This window comes from Rhynchophorus ferrugineus, unplaced genomic scaffold (assembly GCF_030347505.1).
Source record: "Rhynchophorus ferrugineus isolate W39M unplaced genomic scaffold, kcgeb_rfMv2 rfM2, whole genome shotgun sequence".
In the NCBI taxonomy this organism is placed as follows: Eukaryota; Metazoa; Arthropoda; class Insecta; order Coleoptera; family Curculionidae; genus Rhynchophorus; species Rhynchophorus ferrugineus.
In genome coordinates, this window is record NW_027472581.1 from 41,228,072 (window position 1) to 41,250,959 (window position 22,888).

General features: G+C 33.0%; 1 protein-coding gene across 3 annotated transcripts in view; it reads right to left on the minus strand.

Annotated features, from left to right (window-relative positions):
• LOC143190960 (telomerase-binding protein EST1A) overlaps window positions 1-22,888 on the minus strand; it is a 94,632-nt gene that overhangs the window by 17,048 nt on the left and 54,696 nt on the right. For all 3 annotated transcript variants that reach the window (XM_076395578.1, XM_076395576.1, XM_076395577.1), the window contains 2 exons: window positions 21,663-21,940; window positions 14,415-14,615 (listed from right to left, as the gene is read on the minus strand). In XM_076395578.1, coding sequence (XP_076251693.1) covers window positions 14,415-14,615; window positions 21,663-21,940 — 479 coding nt within the window. The remainder of the gene's footprint in view (window positions 1-14,414; window positions 14,616-21,662; window positions 21,941-22,888) is intronic.

Below are 22,888 nucleotides of genomic sequence, written 5' to 3' on the forward strand. Positions count from 1 at the left end.
ACAATCACTAGCACGAAGAGATTATCATACAAACGTTGTATTATTATTTCGTGCCATAATTTAAAATAATAATTTTAATCTATATTATAAACAATAATTGTTATAATTCAACAAAACATAAATATATGTAATAGTAGCAGCGCATATTTCAATAAAAAAACAAATGAGATTATAAAAATGCAGGAAATTTTTTTATAAATCCCTTGAAACAAAACTTTATAGCAACATGATAAACACAACACAAAAAGGTTGTGACAGTTCAGATTGTGTGTAGATGTATTAACTGGTCATCGTATGTTCCATATATACCCATCAATAAAAAATTACGGAACCTGTGCAACCTTCTATTGGACAAAAAGAGAGAAAAAAAGGCACACACTCCAAGGCCCTACACATTAAAATAAAGCAATACCGTGGGTTTAGCAGATAAAAAGGCGATCGCACGTGGGTTAGTTACACGGATTCCGATGTTACAAGACGCTGTCTCTCGATTTTTCCCTTCGCGCTTATCGCGGTGCCATCTCGCGTCATTGGGTCAAACGCAGAATGCGCCCACACATACACATATCGTTGCAAAAGCAAGAATAACCGGCCAAAACATAGCCACTATTCTTTTAACATTTAAAATCGTATTTCTGAAATGGGCGATACATTTTATCAACCGACGTTGAATTTTTTCCCGTGTCCTAGCATGTGTTTTATTGAGTTGTCCAGAAAGTATTTTTACGGCGAACTGCGATTTAAAAGATTATATTCCACATAAGACTATAATATGTTTCTATACAGTACCGGTCACAAATGGAGATACTTCTGTCTAAATAATCAACTAGACTTATTAATCAAAGACAGTATGTGTATCATAGTGTCTATTTATTTTATCTTACAGAGCATTCCAAATGATCCCATAGATTTTCAGTTGTATTTAAATTAAAAAAATGATTTCATTAATTTGAATCAAAGTCTTCAACATACCGTATGTGCAGTACTATGTACAGTATGTATACTTCTTAAGATAACAAAGGTACCTTTAAATTTTTTAATAATATATATGTAAACTTAAAATTAATAATCTTCCACACTCTCACTTGCGGGAAGAATGATTATGCAGAAAAATAAAATAGAAGAATGAATGTTTCTTCTTTCTGGATCTCTTCTATAATTTTTAGACTAACACGAAAATTTTCCTGCAAGTTTCTGTTATTTTTTTGGCAAAATTAGTTTTTTTTATTCAACATAATTCCCTTCAAGTGTGATACACTGATTGTAGCGACCCTCCAAGCGGTTTGGGGGGTCATCGTGTGCAGTCCACTCGGATGACTGTCGATTGGAGTGAAATTCCAATGGAGCCATGTTTCACCCATAGTCACATATCGACGCAAAAACTCGGGTTTATTACGCTTGATCATCCTCAAACACTGCTCCGAGTCGTCAACTCGTCGTTGTTTTTCATCAAAAGTAAGCTTGCGCGGCACCCACTTTGCACAGAGATTTCTCATACCCTAATATTCGTGAATCATATGATGTACACGTTCAGTTGATATCTTTAGAGTGTGTTATTTCAATTTCAATTTCATTTATTTTTTTAATTTCAATTTATGGTCATTATTCAAAATCATTTTGTGGATTTAATGTTAATGTTTTCGTCGGTAACCATCTCTTTTGGGCGTCCACTTCATTCACCGTCTTCGGTGCTCATTTCACCAGGTCTAAACTTAGCATACCAATCCTTGATGGTTGATTTTTCTGGGGCAGTGTGCTCGGCATCAAGGCAAGTTTTTGTTTCAAGTGTATTATTACCCTTCAAAAAGCAATATTTTATCAACACGCGAAATTAATTTTTAACCATTTTTTTCACAATAACAAAAGTTGCTTCACTCAAAATGCTATAATTCACAAACTAATGATCCGACAGCTGTCAAATTTTTACATCTTTTGAGGGTTAAGACTAACTAAAAATATGGATTTGATTCTAGTAGCGCCATCAGGCCGGGGACTTTTCAATTGACCTGTTAATTCGCCCATAGACACTTTATATTCCTCAGATTATTGTTCATCTGCGCACAAACAATCATAACATAACACAAATATATAAACATGATTAACATAGAATACACATGAGATTAATTTTACTTAAATTTTCTGAAAATGTTCTTACAATATAATTGACAGCTTTTATATCGCTAGAGTTTCTAAGTACACAAAATTGATTACCATAAAACAATATCACAATGAGAATCTTAAAACACCCTAAAAATTATAAACGATTTCTTTCCCTTTTGATAAAAACATATATCTTTATGTAAATAATGAAATAGGAAATTATGATGTACATGGACCTGTCCAAAATACTTAACTATACCATTTTTAAATCAATTTTATGTCGCGGATTGTACTTGTCGAGCTCGGTAACCATGGCAACTTGGTGGTTGGTACAGTCGAAGAGCGTTTTTCTGAACTTTGAAGGTCAGTGGCGTAGGTTTTTAAAATGTCCATATCGGAAGTAATACGACAGCCTACAGATTTGAAAAGCCTATTTAAAATGCATCGATATTATAATCAGTACAGCGAATCTAAATTATCGAAAATAAAAATGACAGCAATAATCTAGAATTAGCACTAATGACCAATAAATAAAATTTAATAAATGTAGTGGATTTTAGCATAACAGTACTTTTCATATACTACATCAGATACAACTCTCATACGTAAACAGTTAAAAAAATTAATTCATCAATGATCATAAGAATCATCAATGTAGATATCTAGCCGCACTTGAATCATTAATTTTATTTCAAATCAAAGTATAAATTTATATAAATAAAAATTAAATACTGGCATTACATTTAATCACCCCTTATACCTAGACCTAGAAGTTAACAGCCGATCATAACACCGAATAAAATATAATTATTCCAATAATTATTGAAACAACCATCATCAATTACTTAAATAATACTTAAGGAGTTTTCTGTGATAGTTTAACATTGTTTTGGATGGGAATATTCGAAACCCTTTAATAAACAATCTGAAAGCTCTATACAAGGAAAATCAACTATCACTGCCTGTTATGCAAACACCACACACATGTCACTTAAAAGAATTTGCATGGAATAGTTGAACCCTTAGAAATATCAGAAGGTTGTGTTCTCATAACCGAAATAAAACGATGTTTTACTTCAGTACATGATAACAAATGGTATTTACAATTTGGTCTACCATCCAGGTGGATGCCAAGATGTTTTGCTGATTATGTTTGATGAACTGGAAATATCTCAAGTGATATAATTAGGTTTCTTTTCTCCGCAACGCAAAATGGATAGATATCTACTTCTTCAGTTGTATTTTCCGGCCTCTGGTCGATTGTTGTTTTTCTATTGCTGTAGTCAGAGAGATACTTTGCCATAAAAATTGTGTCATCAGCAAAGTTCCAAGTACTCTCTCTGTTGTTGTTGAACACTAAACACTACTCTGCCCTCAATATTTCACAAGTGGACGTCCAAATGAGGCGTTAACACCAAAAAACATCAAAAAATCCGCAAAATCGTTTTGAATGATCGAAAATTGAAGTTGCATGAGTTAGTTAACATCGCAAAGATATCAAAAGAACATGTTGGTTTTGTACTGCATGAGCATTTGACTATAAGAAAGCTCTGTTCAAAATGTGAATGCCACGTATGCTCATTGTTGACCAAAACCAAAAACATGTTGATGATTAAGAGCAGTTTTTGGCAATGTTTAAACGTAACGAACAGAAATGTTTGCATCGATATGTGGCAATGGATGAAACATGCATCCTTGATGGACTCACCGCCACTCCGAAATCAAAACGATCGTCATCTGGTGACAGGCCTATTTTCAGGCAAAAGACAAATTGTTGTACAAAAGTGGTATTGAAATGTTAGAGCGACGCTGGAATAATTGTGTAGCTCTATATGGAGACTACGTTGATGAATACAGCCAATTTTGAACAAAAAACAGTGTTTTCTTTGTTAAGCCCGGGTCTGTATTATTAACGATCTAAAATATTCCTATGAAATTTTTAACAACTACTCTGTGCTCAAATAAATTTAATTTTCTAATTAATTTTATATAAGCTGTAGGTTAAATACACATATATAAAGTGTAGTTTAACAGCAGGACATTTCAACCCTAAACAGTGACATTCGTGGTACTTAATCTTATCATTATTGCCGATCAGCCCCCATATAAATACGCTTTCCTTATTAATGATCCCATGTGTCTGGGAAACGGTTAATTTTTCGGTCGCTTTCGGTTCTCTAACCGATGGGAATTAGGTTAAAAGCGCGCAGAGGTCGATAATTAGCCTCTACGCAATATGGAAATTGGCCATTAAATAACGCGCGATGCCGCGTTTTTGTTTATCGTTCTTGACCTTAGAGGGCAGTCTCGAATATCTTGACGCTAATTCGAAAAAGTTACCGATTCGTCGATGCTCCATTTAACACCGAGTGTCATTACGAAGAATGTAATCGAACGATGCGGTGCGCTGTTAACTCTCACGGCCACTTTGGGAAATGAACTGGAGCAATCTGACCAAATACAGTTAACGTTTGCTCAACATTCTATACAAATTGGAATATCGAAATTAGCCGAAACAATTATAACAACCTTATAACATAGTAACAATAACGTTATATAATGTCAATGCTGTTAGTAATTTATTTATTTAAAAAAATAATTATAGAAATAATGACAAATTTCTTCATTTTTAATTCAGTTACTAGCTTAGGCTTGAGGTGAGCGTTTTTAATCAATCAATATATTGCTTTTCATGCCGCAGGAAATTTCTACACTATAGCTTACACCAAAAATAGGATGCAAATGTTTTGAGCTTAGATAATATTTCAAATTATTTCAATAACCCACGTCTTTTTTTTAAACACCATGGATGTCAAATATCGTAATTTCGCGACAGTTCAGTGTTATAATGTATATAATGGGGACGGGAACAAACATAAAGTGTATATATAAAATAATAAATTGGCCGGCATGGTGGCGCAATGGTAAAGGCGATGGGAGAGTCCTCCTACTATTGCGATAGCGGCTTCGAATCCTGCTGGGGCATGGTCGTAAATTTATGTTTGTGATTGTTTAAAATTTGTGAATGTTCTAGGCAAAAGTATAAAACCCGACAAGGAAAAATGATCCCAGTCACGCCAGTAACCAGGCTGAGTAAAACCGGATGTCTTCTGGGATGATTTCTAAAGTTGATCACTCGCCAGTCGGTAGGCTTTAATGCTGAGGACCGAGGTTCGGAGCCCACGTTAAACTGTAGGTCCAGTCCAGATAAACCCATAGTTGGTAAAAGGAGACTTACAAACACAACCATAACGAAGTAGAGACTCCATCCAGACTGCACACATTACAATCCATACCGAAGTGGCAATTTATATATTTGTTCAACGACACTTATCTTAGGCTAAACCCTATGAAGATAATCGATTTCTCCTGTTAAGAAATTTCTACAGTTTTGCAGCCCATGTATAGCTGTAATCTGGTGAATCGTGGACAGTCGTCTTGTATGTTGCAGACTGAAGCAAGGGCAAAGTGACAAAACTCACAGTGATCAAGCAAGATCGATGTCATCTCAAGTGACCGTGCGAGAAACGACAGAGACCCAATCTCAGTCAATTCAAAGCTACGGCATGGTGACGAGGCGAAGGAACGTGAAGAAAGGAGAAAAATTACTTTTAAGTTCAAAAAGATTGTTGTGGTTGGCCTAACGACGTTGTGCCTCATTTTTGGTGAAACACGAAACGAATGGGATAAGGTCACTATGGATACAAACACTTGGGGAAGGGGTGAGCAGGCTGCCAATTTAACAGCACTATACGCGCGCTCATTTCCCGGTATGCCAATGTGAGAAGGGATTCACGGTAAACTTGTCCTGTAGCCATTCAGATAGAGGATGGTAACCAGTGGATGGTTGAATTTCTGTTCCAGGAAACATTCGAGGACATTTCGGGAATCGGTAAGGATTAGCCATTCTTTGAAGGATTCTGTTGTAATGTAGGATAAATCTTTAAATATCAAAGAGTTCAACGGTCAATATTGAACCCTATCCAGGCAGCTTGAACGTCCGACTGCCCACCACAAATGCACTGCCAAGACCCCTGCGAGATTTGGAGCCATCGAAGCCATATATGTGCTTGCTGCCAGGGTAACAGTCCAGAAGTTCATATAAATTGTACCGACTAAGATAACGACAAAATTATATATCTTATAAAATATAAAATTGACATAAGGATGTGTTTATGAAGGGGGGTAGTGAATGTACAAGGGGGAAAATTGGGATAGTGCATAGAGAGGGGATATAACAGACCATCTCCAACCCTGAAAAAAAGATCAGCAATTATATGAGAGTTACGAGTGGAGTAATTAGAGATAAAGATGGCCCAGGATAGGTTAATGACTCCAAGTGGAGGTCAGATTTAAGGAAGATGACAAAGCAAGCAATCTCACAACGACTTCAATGAAAAAAATCCCTACGATAAGAAAGAGGTGGGATGGATGTAAGACTGCACAAGCTAATTGCAGAGGAGGATCCCAGGATGCACCCAGCGATATTCTAAGTGCAGTATTTTGAATAGCATTAAGAGATATGAGGTAAGTTGGAGCAGCAGCGGCGAAGAGAAGGGAGCCATAGTCAAGCTTGGGAAGGATTATAGAGGGATATATATTTTAAGCATGGTTTCCTGGTCTGCACCTGTGCGCCGGTTAGATAGCTGGTTTTGAGCAGGGAGTTTTAAGATCGTTGATGTGATGTTTTCAGGACAGCCGGTTGTCGAAAATGGCTTCCAAGAACTCTATAGGATCAATAATTAGGATTGGAATGTTATTAAGAGAGAAGGAATGGACGCGGATACAGTTACATCTATGACAGTAGTGTATTGCAGAGGACTTTGAAAGAGAGATAGGGAATCCAGTGGAGAAGAAACCACTGATTTAAATCGTTGTATAAAAGGACACAATTCATAATAGAAATATGTGAAGAAGTCATTAATTCATCTTATGGCCAAATCATTTGATTGGACTTAATTGACTAAAAGTTACCGACGTTTCGATATATTTACAGGTTGCCTCTTCAGGGGTACTCTGACAAGTCAGAGTAATCCACGAACTCGACTATTTTACCATGATCAACAAAAAATGTCCACACCATTATCTGCATATCATCTGGATTTCCAACTATGCATTGTTGATCAAATAAAATACAATCGAATAATTTGATTTTTAAGACAGTCTCAGAGCAAAACAAGCAGAAATCGCTTCAGCTATCGCATCTACAAATCATCGAGCTTACTGATGTGAGGATTCAAATTTAAAAATTGCAAAACATCCGAAAATCTTAATCTTAGTAAATGAATGACCCTACAGTTTTGGAACCCTTGAATATTCTCTGTTCAAATGTTGTTGAGATTTACAGTTGTTGATGATCCTAACCCTGAACCTACTGTTAATTCATAATTTTTCTTAATTTAGTCTTAGACTTAATTTAGACTTAGTAATGAGTTATAACGAAAAGTAGACTTAAATAGTCAGCCTAATTAAAAGTTAAACTTGCTATTAAAGGATTTTCAAATAATCATAACTACTAAATGATGCTGACATTGCGAACTACTACACCGATAAACATCCATATCTAAAATCAATCAATAAACACTCGGAAGAGGTATTAAAACCTTTCCAAATTACCTAATAGGTAACTGCTATAAATCGTAACACATGACATTACGATAGTAATTGATGGCAGAATTTCCTTATATGAACTTCCCGGTGATTGTGTCTGTGAACTCAAAGACTGGTGTCTATCACTGTATGGTTTTGTCGATGTATTTAATCATTTTTGACATAAAAAGGAACACTGAAAAGCATTCTTGACTTCATATATTAGAAAACTGTTAATATTGTGATATATTAGTTATGAGAACATACGGAAAATATTTCTGGACAGAACGCATTTTTTACCTAATATACAAGGATTTTAATTAGGATAGAGACTCACAATGAATTGCTGAAGTTAGGTTAAGCATTAAATAGAACTCGAAATAAAACTAAAGATATGTAATTTTTGTTCTCACGGAATGCGAACTTTTTGAATCAATAAATTTTTACTGTGTGAGCATTTACGCTCCCTAATGTGACGCTATCTATTTTACAATACACTCTTCTTCCATCATTCAAAATGCTCATAGAGATATATTACAAAGGCTTCCCTCATTTATGATGGCAAAGTCAAAGAGTAAGAATATTTAAAAATGTTATTATAACACATTTTCGACTACTGTTCAAAAATACTTTTTTTATACAGATGAATACAATTATAATTATCGGCGATGATCAAACTATATTCCCTTGAATACAAAAAAGGCACACGAACGGCCAAGATATTTAAAAAAATATATTGCCAATTTAACTGTATTTAAAGCTAATACAGACGATATATCTTCAAAATGAGACAACATAACATGAAGATTGAATTATATATTACATACTTAACATGCTTATGCAGTATTTGCATGTTCTATATTGACAAAATTTATTCGTTTTCTTAAGGAAATTTAAATTTTTGAAAAAAATATATTATTTAAAATACCCTTCCCTAAAAATATCTGAAATTTAAATTATACTGTATACTGTATTTCTTGTTGTTGTACATCTCCAAAATTATAATTAATAGGTTATCAAAGTACCTCTGTAACTTTTGTCTATGTTATTTTATTTTATGTATCTTGTATGTATATTTATGTTTGACTTGATCTAATTTTGTAGCTATTATTTATTTTGTAAAATAATGAAAAAATCTAATTTATTTTTTAAAAAATAGATTAAACATTTAGTTTAATTAAACAACAACTTCGGATCTATTAAACATACTAAACATCACACTGGATAAGATTTAAATATAAGTTCCACGTAATAATTTAGATAAAAATTATAACATATGTATCATCAACTATACCCTATATTTTATCTATAAATTATGTAAAAATGGCTATGGCTGGTAACAAAGGTGGGAGGCTATAATTTATAACAACAATACTGAAATTCGTCAATCGACAATCCAGAAAAAATAACGAGGACAATAATGTAAATAGTTCACAATGCAATAGAAGATGAGGCAACTTAATATTAGTTTAATATTGTTAAACTAATCTTCCAATATTTATAGACAAGATTATGAAATTTTACCATATATGTTAGCACCCACTAGAGGAAGTGAGCAAGGAAAGGAGGTACGTAACACAGGTACATCTTTACATTTAAAAAATGTTTAAATCATCACTTTGGTTTTCCTTTCAGTTAAATGTTATTTCAAAAACTATAGTATATTCAAAGTATTTTTGTACGTACGTCATCAAGATGTTGTATTGATAATGTATTGCCTGTCGCAATTTCTAAACTCGTTTCAGAATCAGACAATATTTTCCTTCTTATTTTATTCTAGTCAAAAAGAGACATAGGCTGTCTGATAAGTTCTAACGTAAAACTGAACTAGCCTGTCAAAGTCGTCCGGCTGTTAAATGTACACAAAATTATTCAAAATATTCAAAAATGTAAATATAATAAAACAACTCTAACCTATAAATTATTGTGACTGTATAATTAACTGTAGTTTAAATTATTCGATAACAAATGCATTAAATATACCATAATGTTAGAATAAACTATATATTTGATAACATTTTTGTTTCATTATTTTATTTGAACTAGAATTTTGTTATGTCAAAGCCAAACTGAACTAAAACTCAAAGTTGATACAACATTGCGACGTTTTGACGTCACAAATTTAGACGACTTATATACAAAATAACTTTTAATAGACCATATATTATATTCAAACCTCAAATACACTCTAGCGAAACCTATCACACTATAGATAGAATAATACGTAATTAAACATTACAAATTTGGCAACGTGGGAACCAAATCAGGATTATCAACATTAAGCCCACCGACTGACGATTGACCAACCTCAGAGGGCATCCCCAAAAAATACCAAATCTTACAAGGTCTGGCGTGTATCTTATGACCAATAATATATAATAATAATAAGATAGAAATACTCTAAAAATTCTAGTTAACAGCAAACACAGAAATGCAAAGTTCATTGAACATGAAAAATAACTATTTATCGTTTACTATACTAGTTGTACAACTTAAGTACTATACATACTGAACTGTTTATATTAACTTTTAGAAACTTGTGGTCATGTTGCTTCGTCATATCCCAGTGATCTATTTTGGTTTGGACGATTTAAATCTGATGATTTTGATGTCAGTTACATGCAAGAATGGTCTGAAAGCTCGAAGACAATGCATTGCAAGACTTATTGGACGAGAACCGAGATCTCGAAGCACTTTCAGACAGCTTGCAGTTGATGAATCAATAGATTCCAGACGCTTACATGTGATGGAAAAGATCCAAAAATAGGAAAAATAGGTACCAGAAGAGTTGACTTAAAATGCCATTTCAAAACGATACAAGATGGCGATTTGATTGCTTGGAGAAAAAAAGACAATTTTTGTAACTAGCCATGAAAAGTAAATCTACTAAGACAAAAAGCAAACGCATAAAATTTTGGATTAGCCCAGGGAGCCATCCATGTGGACACCCGAGGGGAATGTTCACAACCATAAATCTAGCTGGACATAATGTTGGTGGGATCAGGGAGGTGCAGACTTCAGGAACTAATACAACTGAATAAATTTATTACTGTAGATGTCTATCGAAGTCAACTGAATAAATTGAACTACTTATTTTTACAAAAAGGCCAGCAGTAGCTTGTAAAAGACGCAAAGTCATCTTGTGCATTACAACGCTCGTGTTGTTCTATCAACATGGTATTGCCATGTTGCCAAAAAAAAATGGAAAGTGAGTAACTAAATGAAAAAATGATCAGAATACATAAAAGTACCTAATATACCCGAGAAAAATTGTTCAAATGAATATTGGATAAGTTATCCAACATGGGAGTGATTAACTTTCTACGTTCAACAATAAAAAACAAAATAAACCGATATAACGTAAAAAGTACTGTAAAAATGCGACACAGGACACACCATCGTAACTGTATGATCTAGCGTCATCAGACCACAATATCCATAAATAAATATTTAACAGACAAGGTCGATTCGAAGCAGCGAACGAAAGGACGAACGGCAACACATCGAGCCAGAAGAATCGCCCAAAATGAGGAAATTAAACATATTCGCCGAAACAATGGAGATGTTCAACCGTAACGAGTTTATTTGTGTCCAGTTATCGCGCATACCGAACGCGTCGGTGTCGCCGATTTTTCCTCTCCTTTTTTCCTTCCAGATGAAAATGTTTTATGGTGTTATTTATCTCACGTCGCCTAGGCGCCACTTTTTCTGGTCCACACGTCGGGGTCGACCGTTGTCCGCGTCGATCGACCTTCGCGATACACCGTCCGACGAAATGAATTATTCAATCGGGGACGTTCTGGTCAGGTTGGCGATGCGCGAACCTGATCTCAACGGCAGCCGTGTGGCGCTTAGCTTTGTCGGCGCGCAGCAACGAGGGTTAATTGTGTCTAATGGCGACGCTGGCCCAACTATTATAATGGGTACCGATCGGTCACGGCGTATATAATGGATTCAAATTGGCGACCTTGCAGATGGGTAATAGTGTACTCCATGGTGGGTCGAGTAATTTTTCGTGTAAAAATTGATCCCGTATGATAATCATATTTTTAAGATTGCATTAACCTGTTCATGTCGTTGTGGAAAACAACTGACGTCGTTTCATTGCAAGTCTGGGATTATACAATCAAAAGGAACACAATCAACTATTTTTAAACAGAATATTGCTAGATATCGTAGACCTTCAATGGTATCCTCGCAATGAACATGACACAGTTATAAAAGTAGAATCCTCGAGACCTAAGCCTGAATATTAGGCTTATAAATTAATTTTAAAAGATTTACAACACATGGTGTTACAGTGTATTAAATCATTAAATTAAATAAGAACACATCGATATCTAATATTTAAAGTAATAATATGCATGTATTTAATTAACACTGAGGTGTTTCCTACTAAATATACGTCAATGCATTATAATATCAAATTGGTTGAGTCTTCTGTGACTGTGTCCTGCCTGTCCTGTCCTGGCGACGTTAGGTACCGGGTACCGTCTCAGCAACTTTAATATGTACGAAAAATTGAGACTTTTTTTCCCAATTAAGCCATTACAACACTTTTTCCTATATTTTGATTCCAGTTCTTGTCTTTACTTTTGAATGTGCTCCTTCCGAGTTTTGCATCGATATTCATCCAAAAGACTTGTTGAAAAGCATTGTTGCAATATGATATAATAGTATCATTGTTACTGTTTTATTTTGTGATAGTGATTTTTTATCTTCTTATGCGTTTTCAATGATGTTTCTGATTATATGCACCTGATCAAATATTGAGTGTATTTTTTATAAAACCAAATTGCATGTATTAAATATTTTCTTTCTCTAAATGGTTCTATTGTTTTCAATAAAAGTTTTTACCTTAGTTACTACCAGTAGCAGTGAAACAAGTAGAATTTTACTTAATTTGGTGCTTTTATGGTCATAATAATTTTAACAATATTCCAAAAATCTGGGATAAAAATGTTCTTTCAAAAATTATCTACATTAATATCAGTTTAAAAAGAAAAAACACGGTAATGGCCACAGAATAACTCACAAAGCGTCAATCATAAAGACTCGCCCAAATATATAAATGCTAAGCAAATCGACCAAAAATATCTAATACATCCAATAGAGCCAACGAAATGATTAGCGACTTTATTAAATACAATATAGTACCAAAACTTATAAAAGGTTATTCTGTTCACAAACATCAACAATGTAGATGTTTAAATTGATAAAACATCCCACAAAAAATCCCTGTAGATAATATAAAGTTTTCTTACGTCGACAGGAAAACAAATATTATATAATAGAAATTAATATCCTTACATGTAAAATTATTAAACCAAATACCTAAAAATTAAAGATTTTAAATGAAATATAGTTAGCTAATCAGCAAAGGTGTGGTAACTCATGTATGCACAAACCACCAAGCGCTAACCCGCATGCAGCAACTCCGAGTCAAAAAATATACATCTTACAATCACAACTAAATAACAAGTATTTTGCATTTAAAATACGATTTACCATCCCTGCACTATGCACTATGTATTAAGCGATACAGTGCCATTTAATGCTCAGGATTATCATTAATTAAAGTAAATAAAGATATTAGTAAAAGCTATGAATATAAATCAGTTAAAAATTAAAAATTGTACTGATTAATAAATTAAATATAGCTAAAAGAATAACCTAAAATTAATAATTAGCAGCATTTTGAAATGGAAGCTACTATGATGCATCAATCAATTATTCCATGAAGCTTATTATAGGGTATTTGAAAACTGACGAATTAGAGTATTCTAGATTTAAAGATATTATTACTCGTTTACTCAATGAAAAGTTATTCGGTACAAAATTTGGAGAAAATTTTGGAGGGATATCTAAACATGTCAAAGTAGATACAAAGTAATACATATTCATCTACAGTACAGAATTATAAATAGTTTTCAATTATTTTCATAAGAATGGATACCAAAAGTCGCTTGAGGTTTGGGTTCCACATGAACTAACGGCGAAACATTCAATAGAAACAAGTTACTATTTGAGAATCGACACTGAAATAAAACAACAAAGCCTTTTTAACGAATGACGATCACAGATATAAAAAGAGCATTATGTACGATAATGATGTTCGAAAAACATCGTGGCCGAATCCTGAAGAAGCTTCACAAATGATTACAAAGCGTTGAATTGGAAATAAAGTTATTTAAAAGGAAGTGCTCATTATGAGCTATTCAAACCTGGCTCTAAACAACTAAAACGATCAAAGTAGGCGATTAAAAACTATTGATCAAAAGGAGAGGAATTGTCTTCTATTACAGCAATAGTTCACTGTATAACCTGGGCTTTGCAGCATCGGACTACCTATATTTGTTACCAAAGAAACACAAATATCTAAATAGTATAAAGCTGTCTTTAAAACAGGCTTTTGAAAACCATTTTTTCAGTTCATCAAGAAATCTAAAAAGTTCTACGCAGACAGGCCTAATATCTGTTGATTTTCTAAAAATTACGAACCTTTTAAATTCCATCAAAAAGGTTTCTAATATTATTAAGCCAATCATTTTAATTAAATCGATAATAAAATAAAAAATGAATATATGAAAATAAAATTGAATAAACACCATCATTAGATAATAAATAAAATCAAATGATGTGTAGACAATTTTGTTCCTACAGGAAATATTTCTAATAAAAATATGAAAATTCAAATCAAAGTATCACCTCAATTAAAAACTTACCATAACACGTTGCCTATGTAACTCCTGGCTTTTCTTCTTCTTCTCCAACTCAATCTTCCTGCTTAACAAGTCCCTAATTTCCGACGAAGGCACACTCGATCCGCTCAAATCTGTGGACTGGGCGACTTCCGGATTAGCGTCATCTCCAGCTTCGTCCTCTTCGCCGCTAAAAGTTTCCAGCAGGACCTCGTCGTTCCTCGCCTACAACAGATGAAAAAGCAAAAAAAAAGATAAATGTTGGCTTTCTCGTAGTGAACGTGGCGTAGTATCTCCGCCATAATCGTCCGGCTTAAAGTAATTGCGCGGAACTCGAAGTTCAATTCGGCGCCATAAAGTCCCCCGAATACCCGCCTAATGAACTTTGTTAACAACCTGCTTTGTTGCAGCACTACACGACCAGTGACATTTTCCAAATTGCACGTTATAGGCTTTAGGCGTTGCATTATGTGCCGAGATTTACGGACCGCAACGCCCGTTCTGTCTGCTAATTTACCCAGAGACAAATTACTGTCTGACAATTCAAGAATTATTAACAACTGCATTTGGTTGTTACACCAGATCGGGTCTGTCAATTAGCAAACTCGATTAACTGGGTCAGAACTAATTATTATATGTTTATTTAACTTAACATTAAACCACAATAGCAATTATGGATAAACGTTGGTGGTGAATTTACACATTTATTTTCTGCTTCTATAGATAAGCGTTATTAACCATACATGTTTTGTTGGGGGCTAGGATGTATTTTTATCTACGATATATAATTGTCAAAATGCGAAGTATGAATTTAAACAACTGGCAAGAACACTCAAAATTTCATTACCGACATACATGGCGTTGAAAAAGCCTCTATTTTGAGTAGTGATTTTGATGTCAATGACAAAGAGCGACTTGGAGGACCAACAAATTGATTGGATGAATTGTAAAACTTATTGGGCGAAAACCCATGTCAAACTTCAAAAAAAGTTACAAATAGCTTAGCAGTTGATGAATAAATTGTTTCTAGAAGTTTACATGATGGAAAATATGGAAGAGGAGAAAAAATGGTTAATACACTTTTCCATACTTCAGCTAAACGTCGCACTTTTCTGTAGCATATTGTGATTGGCGATAAAAACAATAGATCTACCACTATAATCCCAAATGAAAAAAGTCATGGGATTATTCCGAAGAGCACTATTATTCATTCGAGCATCCACATCGACACCGAAGGAGAATATTCGGTCATAAAGCCTTGCTGTGTATGTGATGGGATTCACAAAGTGTAGTATACAACACAAGATACTAAAACCCAGTGAAACTATCACTGAAATCAACTAAACAAACTGAATAACATATTGTTGAAAAAAAGATCAATAGCGGGTAACAGAGGCAAAGTTTCACTGTTTCAATTCCTCTTGCATGGCGAGGTAACAGTCCGCTGAACTCTCAAGAATTCTCTGCCTTTTCCTGCCCACACATTTCCCAATATATGCCATTGACTGTCCCAGATCCCTTCTTCTGACAACATAACCAGCTATAGAGCAAAATAATACACAAAGGAGCCAAGCAAGAGCAAAAGTTGCATTTGTTGATGATATCGCGCATGAACCTCAGCAGGTACCCATCACATCACAGTGGAATTCATAAAACAACAAATAGTAGACAATATGCATAAGTGAAAGTATAATTCACATTATAATGTTAGAAATCTAGGACAGACATAACCTAATTTGAACCTTAATATAGAAAAGAATGAATAACTGATCAATATCATCCATGCTAAATCGTTTTAATACTTCTAAATATCTGGGATAAGTTAATGTTCTACAATCTGTAGGGAGTTAAAAAACCTTCTAGCTAAGCCCATATTATAATAATAATAATATAAATATAATAATATAAATAGAATAATACAAATATAATAATATAAATATAATAATATAAATATAATAATATAAATATAATAATATAAATATAATAATATAAATATAATAATATAAGTATAATAACCATTTTGATTGCGCGCCATCTTGGTTATGTGACGTTTAGCTCAGTTTCGCTTTAACCATTGTGTTGCGTAGACGCCCAAATTTTATTATGGATAAATATACGCCACAAGAACGAACAGAAATAGTGACAAAATTTATTGAAAATAATCCTTCCATTATTGCCACTGTGCGGAAATTGCATCAAAAATATTCTAATCGTCTAGTACTTGACAAAGCCACAATTTATCATTTACATGCGAATTTTCGACAGTACAGTATGGTAGCAGTCTGGCCTCGTTCTGGAAGACAACAAGCGTTTTGTAAATATGGCTCTGGTGCGCGATAGTATTGATATTGAAGATTTTTCGTCTCAACTGATAATGAGCGATGAAGCTCAATTTCTTCTCAGTGGCCACGTCAAAAACCAAAAGAGTCGGTTTTGGGGAACACAGAATCCTCAATTAATTCATGAAACATCATTGCATCCACTAAAAACAACTGTATGGTGTGGGATTCATGTTGGAAACATCATTGATCCCTATTTTTACAGTTACAGTTACTGCTGAACGGTACCAAGACATTCGAAATTTTCTTGGGCCTGAAATGGAAGAGCAAAGACTAGAGGACATGTGGTTTCAGCAAGATGGGGCCACAGCAGACACAGCTCGCTCAACAATTCAATTATTGAATGACGTTTTTCCACGAAGACCAATTTCGCGAAGTGGCGATTTAGCATGGCCAGCCAGATCTCAGGATTTAACAGCACAAGGCTTTTTCTTATGGGATTTTTGAAAATCAAAAGTTTATGTGAATAAGCCATAAATAAATGACTAAAGACAATATTCGTCAAGAAATTGAAGAAATTCAGTCTCAGATGTTGCAGGATGTCATAGAAAATGTTAGATGTAAAAAAATTTAGTCGATATAATTTTTCAATCATTACGAAAAAAAAATGTAGACCAAATAAACTTTTTATGAAAACCAAACTTACTTATCTTTTCTTTGAGCAAAGTTATAGGTAATCAAAATGGTAGCTGGACTTTTGCCCCACGTTGTATAATATAAAGTAAACCATTTGAACTAAAAATGTTGGTTACAAAATATATAAAATAAAATAATGAAAAAAAAGGGTACGAGGAATTGAATTAAAGGAGAGTCACATCTAATGAAAGAATATTTTTCGTTTCATTTTTGTTGTTATAATTCTTCACTTATTTTATACTTAAGCGAAAAATCTTTGCGGAAATAATTCGATAATTTTAAAAAGCGAGCAGTGTAACATATGAAATAATTGAAAAAACGTTATATTAGGCCATGGCCAAAATATAAATCACATCAAAGGAATTCAGATGACTTTGTGGTAAAACTTTTTAACAACAATGTAAAAAACCATAAACAATTGGGCTATAAACAGTCAATCATGCATCACAAACGAAAAAAAATACCACGCTTTGATAGGCTTCCCTTCTGAGAAATATAACAATAAAATGGTGTTTAACCAAAATAACCAGCAAGTAAGGTACTCCCTTTAATAAATACGAGGGTTGCTGTTAAACTAATAATATATATGAATAATGATGAAAAACCTACGTACTTTACGTACTTAAACTGTCGAATAAATACATATGGGGTAGATGATCTGCATTTATACAGGACTGTACGAAGAAAAGCAATATTGTGGTAATCAGCGCTTTCAAAACAAAATATTGAAGAATATTTTTACGGGCCCATGATACTTAAAAATAACCATCTCTAAAGACTCGCAAATGGATACCATTAACCAGGCCATTGGATAATTTTGTCAAGAGTCATAAAAAGAGACCTCATAATGTCAATGTCAAAGCAATCCGGTAGTATTTGTAGTACAATGTAGTTTTACTGCAAAAGCAGAGTATAATGTTAGTATACACGTTACTATTAGTGTAAACAAGTATTGAAACCTAATGGTGAATACAGACATGAACGAAGCGAATGGTTCGGAGTCTGAAAATATCTTGTGAATTATCTTTCCATGATACGTGTAGTGTTGTTTTCCTGAAAAGCAATGTTTATTGCTAAAATAACATGTACCGTCTGGGCGTTTTTAAAAGAATATCAAATTATTGTAAGTATAACCAGTAACATAATAAACAAAATTATGCAAGAAAATACGAATAATATTGAAATCCAACTTGTTTGAAGATTATGGTAAGAACATATGATAAAACCCTTATGTTTATAGAACCTTAATATTCTATTTATAGATTCCTGAAGAGATTTCAAACATTTACAATTCTGTAATGACTACTAAATAATCCAAAATCATCAGAAGATATACTCAGCTCCAAGGGAAAAGACTGTATATGTAACAATTTCACTATGAGGTAGACTTAATGAAACCATAAATTAACATAACTACCTTTATCCAGTGACACAAACTTTATAAAGGGAGTCCATCAGGCAATTCACATGTCAAGGATGGAGACAAGAACTATATAAACAGGTACGAATTTGTATTTACTGCATAGTGAATCATTATATTCTACAAATTTAATTACTGTTTTGAAGGTGAAATTTTTGTTAACTGTGTTTAAATTATTTCAGACACAACAGCTAAGTAGTATGAAGAAATAAAAACTGACCTGTACAGGATGATTTGGATGGAAGAGCCACATTCTTTATAAGAAGATATTATATCTATATAGAAGATATAGTATCTTTTCAAATTATAAACTAAAAAATAAACCTGCCAACAAGCACATTTGAGACATCTTGGAAAAAATTAAGGAGTAAAATCTTGAAACCGTAGTGAAATAACTGCATAGATGAGTGACTACTTTCTAAAATAACTGTATTTAATGAGCTCTACTTTACATTTTAGAAAAGAAACTAAAAAACCAATTGTTGTGCTCGAAACATTTTAAAATGATGGCATTGTTCTATGAATTAAATAAAATTGGTAGTAATAAGGCATTATTGTATTTTTTTCAACCATTCCCGCCATTTTTCCCACTCCCGCTCAAATTTTTTTCCCCGATCCACGACTCTGGGAGAACATTCTGCTCGTCGCCAAGCGCCTGACCTGATCGCCCCGAATGCTCAGATCTGTACCCACCATAAGAGATTTTAATGAGAAAATCTTTATTTCTAAAAAATCTTAAAAATTTTCGTTTTTTTTTCAGCTTGTAATTTAGAATTGAACAACAACTTTTATCTAGAAATTACTTATAATTTAATATATGTGATGTTCAAAACTGTAGTTGAATACCGTAGATTAATATATCCGATTTTGACATCAAAAGTGTGTGTGGAAATTAACTATTCCAAATCCAATATCCGATCTCGAGGAACAACCCACCACAATCAAAATTGGCTATCCAATCTAATCATAGATTATCTACAGATGGAAAAATGCTGCTCGATCAAACAATGTGGCATCGATCGAAACAAGAGATAATTAGAGATGTCTAATGAATACGCTGAGATAAAAAAAGTTTCTATATAGGTTTACATAATTGCTCAACTGTGTCGAAGAACCAACATTCTTTTCCATCCTCTTGCTTGATGATGAATATTTAAGATATTCTTCTATCGGCATATTTTTAAATAATAAATAAAACAAGAAGAAAAATCAAGAGTTGTCGTTTGAACATCCAGAAAACTGACAATATAACATAGATCAATTTCGGACGACTGACGTGAATATATTTTCAATATTCGATGTTATATAGTACAGGAGGCATTATCTATGTTAAATCCTTCTAAATTTAATTCACCATTTACTATTTTTTACGACACTATTTTTTAATAACACAAAAATGCATCTCGCGCATCCCATCGTCTGTCAATATTATAAGATGATCATTATTTAATTCGATAATGATCAGTAAATAAGATAGCATTTTAAAGACAGATATAAACAATAATAGCTCCAGACATGATAAGTCACGGTGATTTGGCACATTTTACACTGAAATAAATACTCCTCAAGTAGAGAGGTGTTCCATATTTGAAGATACGTACTATTAATTTTATATTATATTTATTATTAAATCATATTCTCAATAGCAGGCGTAAAAATAACAAGATATAAATAACTAAAAAATCAACCTCCAGTGTATTCTTCTAGAAGATAAATTAGTGTTTTAATTTTCAGACAGCAGTGAAGTAATGAGTAATGTAATTAAGAAGTAAATGATAACGATGAAGTAATAACGATAAGATCGGTAAAAAACGACGATTGCTTTTTGCTCCTGCCATAAATGGTATTTGTAAAAAAAATATTATTTTAAATAATTCACATAATGAGTTTAATGACCCACAAATTGAAGATGCAAGGGATGGTTAACAATATAGTAACAGAATATGTTGATCGTATTGTTTATGTTGTTTAAAATGTGTAATTTTTTGTCCAGGAGTTCTGGACTCTAAGATCATACCGCAGAAATGGCCTGGTTTATCCTTAAATCCAATATAGATTTAAAATAACCCTTGCAAATCAATCACCATTAACAGTAGAATGTATATACAGCTAAAGAATGAATAGTTTAACATATGTGTTAAACACGTTAACATTAACAGTACAGCTTACAAAATAATAGTATTACCGCTAAAATCCTAAATTAGTTTGTTTCAATAATTATTTTAAGGCAATTTCAATCTCGTGATTGTCCCAAAGATCGAAACATTTTACTTCAAAGAAATCATAAACCAAAAAGACCAAGGAAGATCTTATTGTAGACACGCTAGCAACAGCCAATAAAACAGCCAATGCACCTCATCAAAATTTATTGTTGCCACATTAAATTAGAATTTTCTTTCATAACCTTTGCGTGTTTGTAACCTCTGTTTGTTATTAGTGGTATTACATGTTTTGAAGAATTTTGCAGACATTTAACAACAGGGTCGACCAATACAAACAGAAATAGAATTTTATAGATTAATTCGGTTACATGTTCCCATGCATCAGACATTCTGTCCTTTTTTAACTATGAGACTAACTATTCCACCAGTTAAAGTTAAAGAAGGAAAAATCCGCTCGAAGTTTAAAACGAATTTTATATTTTTGCAAACTGCATTTGGCAGTATATTCGATGTCATATATAACGTGCATTGGCTATTTTGCTGGAAGGTCTATGGTTAAATTGCATTTGGATTATTCTCATAAAATAGAAAAAAAAAATTTTTTTCCGAAAAGACACTTTTGCCATATACAAGTTGTTAAATACTAAATTATTTGATGAATTAATTAGCAACTAGGCAACAGAAAAAGGTAAAATAGAACACAACAAAAACTTACCAGTATAGTATCATCGCGAGGCGAATCGCTACCTCTCTCACTGGTAACCACCGATACGTATTCTCTCCTGCCATCTTCGATTTCCAATTTAAGTACTGGCGGTTCCAGGCCGCAAAGATACACCGTTCCAAAAAATAACATCTTCGATATTCTCAACCGGCTCTGTGCTATTTCGGAGTCCATTCCAGCGGGAGCATATGATGTTTCACGTTCTTTGAACATCAACGGAGTGAAACCGTAAAGCGTACCATCTTCAGGAAGACGTACAGGTTCACAATCTGTAAGTAATTGTTATTTATGAAAACACATATAAGCATGCAAAGATTTTAAATTGAAGTGTATAAAAGAACATTTAACCAAAAATATTAATTGCTGAAGCCTAGACTGTTTCTATTTTAAAAACAAATACCAATAAAGATTTAATATTTTTAAAATTATAATTTTACATTCAACACATTAAATACAGCTGGAAAGCAATGGTAAGTTTGCAAATTTATTTTTCTATTCACCACGTGTCCCAACATTCGTCACCAGCATCTCAATTATATTTATTTCTAAAAATAAATAAATTAAAAAAGTATTAAATAAATAATTAATAAAAATAAAACTTTCTAAATTTTAAGAAATATAAATTCTCAAAATTATTTAATTTTTTGCCAAATCATAGTAAATAATCATTGAGCTAGAATGTTACGTTGTAATTTAATCTGTTTTTAATTCTTCCTTTTTAATTCTATAAATCTCTAATAATAACAGACAAGTATCCAATTTTGTGATATAAATCCATTCGATAACTGACAAAAATATCAGCACGGGAAAAATTTTGTGATTGTCTTTATTAATATCCGACCAGTATTCTCATAAATCTAAATAATCAATCATGATGACCCATAATGCATAAAGTGAAGAAAAGTTTTAAAACAGGCAAATGATAGAGGAATTCATTAATTTATTTCACATATCATCAAATCAAGCACCAAAATTTTGTTTGGTAGACAAAATTAGGACCAATCATAATTGCTCTTAATCTCAAATCAGGATCTAATTAATTCTTTGGCAATCTTTTATTTTGGTAGTGTTCTTGATTTTATTTGAGCAATAGTTAATCAATCTAATAGTAATGTTCCTATCACCTCTGGGCATTTAATTATGCCAACAAGTTTCTTATTTCTTCATAAAACTGATGTATGTTAATTAATCTGGAAAGTCATCGTAACATATAGTAA